This window comes from Anastrepha ludens, chromosome 2 (genome assembly GCF_028408465.1).
Source record: "Anastrepha ludens isolate Willacy chromosome 2, idAnaLude1.1, whole genome shotgun sequence".
NCBI lineage: Eukaryota > Metazoa > Arthropoda > Insecta > Diptera > Tephritidae > Anastrepha > Anastrepha ludens.
The window spans coordinates 86,971,773-86,975,267 of record NC_071498.1 but is presented as its reverse complement, the minus strand read 5'-3'; the positions used below and the strand labels follow the sequence as shown (position 1 = coordinate 86,975,267).

Here is a 3,495-nt window from a genome sequence, read left to right as displayed (position 1 = left end):
CGTTCTGTGCCGGACATTTTGCTAGCAATTTTGCTTAAATTGTTAACGACATTGGCATCGAAACCTGGAACAACATACCTGATGGGGCGCCAACGCAAAAGAGATGATTTGTGTGGTAAACAAAAACCTAGATCGTCACGCATAAAAGAATATGCTTTAGTGGACATATAGTTCAAATTTTGTGCCAATGCCTTTTCGTCCTCATTATACCAACCTTTTTTGGTACTGACGATCATTTTTGCAAAAGTTAAAGCATCGCTGCTACAACTTTCTTCCGCAATTATTGCACGTTTCAACAACTCAGAATATTTATTTTTTAGGTCATTATTTTCTTTTTCAAGCTCCTCAATACGTTTATTTAATTTGATCGCGTTGCTCTGATAATAGCGAGCAGACTGAGCAAACCGTTCGCGAGTGGTTGTGGTTTCTAAGTCCACGCAGATCTGATTACTATAACTAGCCTGCCTGTTTTCCTCTAATATCGAATATTTCTCAAACTCTTCCAGAGTTAAATCTTCTTCTACTTCCTTAACTACCTTACTATAAGTTGCAGTGACGGGCGGGCAAACCCAATCAGAGCCAGCACTAGGCGAGCGACTTCTATTTACTGGCTCTAAATTGAAGCAAGGAAAAGCCCCTTTCAAGAGTTTATATTTTGCAACCAATGTGGGTTCAAAATGGCGTTGGCAAAGAAAAACCCTGTCAGTGCTTGACACTTGCACGTTGCAAGCCAAGGCCCAATTCTTACGGGTCTCTTCGTCCCTAGGAAACGCAAAAAGTATAACTTTATCCTTAGGCACGCAGCTCACGATACAGCAGCTCCTTTTTTTCTTTTTTTCGGTCCACTTGTTCGGTGGAACATCATCATAGCCTAATTAAAATTTTTATTTTAATTTTTACAAAATTTAAATTTAGGTATATTCAGTATAATCATACACATATATAAAACTAGAACCCGCACCCTCCGGGGATTTATAGTTTTCATCTAACATCTCAACCAAGTTTCATTAAATAAATCATTATACTTGGCCTAAAATTGCCCATACGGCATTATCCTAAACCCGATCTTTTAAATTCAAAAGTTTTTTATAAATATGCAAATAAAATAATGAGAAAGTGCGCATTCTAAATAAATAAATCCCTTCTCTGCTTTCTATTTCATGCATGCATGCATGAATGTGTATATTAAGCTTTTCAATAGGCACGAAGTATTGAAAACGACATCCAAGCATACGATTATCACTTTATGTATGTACAGTGAACCAAAAAGAAACTGAGACACTAATATTTAAAAAAATATTCACAGATTTATAAGAAATAATAATATTGACGGTAACTCCGTTTATTTTTTCTTCACTGTACATACATATATGGAGACATAATAATAAATTAATTTACTTACCCAAGTTTAAAGTTGGAACCGCTCCATTCTTGAGATATTTTGGTCCCACGGCATCCTCCTCAAAATGCTTAATGCATACAAATGAATTATGCATTGGCATTTGCATTGAGGGTGAGATCCTCAAATTCTCCTTCCACAAATTTAATAATTCCCGATTTTTGGGAAATGCAAACGAACGAACATTTTGTTCACTATAACACTCGCGAACACGACATTTCGAAGCTTTAGGCATATTTTTCTTTTAATTATTACTTATTAACAATTTAAAAATGTTTGCTTCACCGCGCACGTGCACTTCCAATTGACTTTCTTTTCGAATTAAAATTCAAACCAAAGTTCAATTGGTTACAAGCAATCATAAGAGCTTTTCATTAATTTGGCGCAGTTTTCATATATGTACATATATACATTTATCCAATCAAAATCAAATCTAATGCAATCATACATTTTTTCCGATATTTGGCGCAATTTTCATATATGTAAAGCTAATATACATATGTCCTTTGCTAATATACGTATATAAACATGCATACATAATATTTCGCGCAATTTTCATAACTTAATTACATACATAGGTATGTCCTATGCTAATATAAGTATATAAACATGCATACATACAATTTCGCGCAATTTTCATAACCTAATACATATGCTATGCTAATATATAATATGTATATAAACATGCATGCATACATGCATTTCTTTTCGAATTAGAATTGAAACCAAAGTTCAATTGGTTACAAGCAATCATGAGAGCTTTTCATTAATTTGGCGCAATTTTCATATATGTACATATATACATTTATCCAATCAAAATCAAATCTAATGCAATCATACATTTTTTCCAATATTTGGCGCAATTTTCATATATGTAAAGCTAATATACATATGTCCTTTGCTAATATATGTATATAAACAATCATACATACAATTGCGCGCAATTTTCATAAAAAAACCAAAAAGAACAAATCTGTAAACATGCATACAAATCATATGGACATATCAAATGAACAACTCTGTTCTATACGCAAGCAAATGTAAGCTAATGTAAACTACATTTTTTTACATTAGCGTATCACTCTCTCCCTCTCATTTCTCTCCGGCAGCCATATTAATTAATTTCCTACTGTTAACTTGTGCTGATTTCATTTTCCTACCCGTATTTTGTTAGGAGGAACGGGCCGGGACTGCGCCTTCTCTATGAATTTACGTTCTCTGCCAAATGTGCGCATGCGTATGTACATATATATAGTAAAAAAAAAATTTTGCCAACAAGAGCAAATATCAAATTTTTTCTCCCGGCCACGTGACCATAAATGTCGAATATTAAAATTAAAACTGTTCTTTCCCACTGAATCCGTACGTGAAACATATGGCGATGGTGTTGCGCATATTTTACAGCGCTTATTATACGTAATTTTTGGTTGACTTATTAGCGAAGCTGGTTAACAATTTTGTTTTTCGATTTCACATAGTACTCATATTGTAGCATCAACAGACAACAACATAACGGTGGAAAATCCGTTTTAGTTAGTATTTAGGATCATCTTTTGGGCACACTAATAGGATGTGTAGAGTTGAATTATCACATTCGCGGCGTATCATAGTTCGTTATTAAATATCATTGAAGTGGATGAGGGTTTCAGAGCTCAGAAGTGATGTTTAAGTAAATAGTTGAGAGGTCCATAACACAATACTCTAACTCCTTTACTCAAACTTTCTGTGTTTTTGAATGAATCCAGTTTTACATATTAAAATCTGAGTAACCGTTTTTAAAAAGCGTGACAAAGGCCAATAGTACAGTGCTACCAAGAAAAATTATGTAGAAATACCTGGGAAGTAACGTTATTTTTTTTGGAGTTACTGTCAAGTAAAACAAGAACTGAGATATTTACAAGACTATAACTTATTGCACTACTATATTACTACGAAAACCTGAGGAATCTGTGGATTATTTTATAGAGAATCTTTACTACTCCCGAATCGATGCAAAAATGTTTAATTTTTAAAATAAAATTTTTGGCTAAGCAATTCAAAAATGCTAGCACTACCACTGTAATAAAAGATACAACATGGCAGTTAGCCTAGATCTT

At 33.6% G+C, this 3,495-nt stretch overlaps 1 protein-coding gene across 1 annotated transcript; it reads right to left on the bottom strand.

Moving 5' to 3' along the window:
* Positions 1-261: 261 nt before the first annotated feature.
* Positions 262-1,779, bottom strand: LOC128869507 (uncharacterized). The gene is made up of 3 exons (XM_054112090.1): positions 1,403-1,779; positions 353-871; positions 262-299 (listed from the first exon to the last, which is right to left on the bottom strand). Exons 1-3 carry the CDS (start codon positions 1,632-1,634, stop codon positions 262-264), a joined length of 789 nt encoding a protein of 262 aa, XP_053968065.1. The 5' UTR covers positions 1,635-1,779.
* Between the last annotated feature and the right edge of the window lie 1,716 nt (positions 1,780-3,495).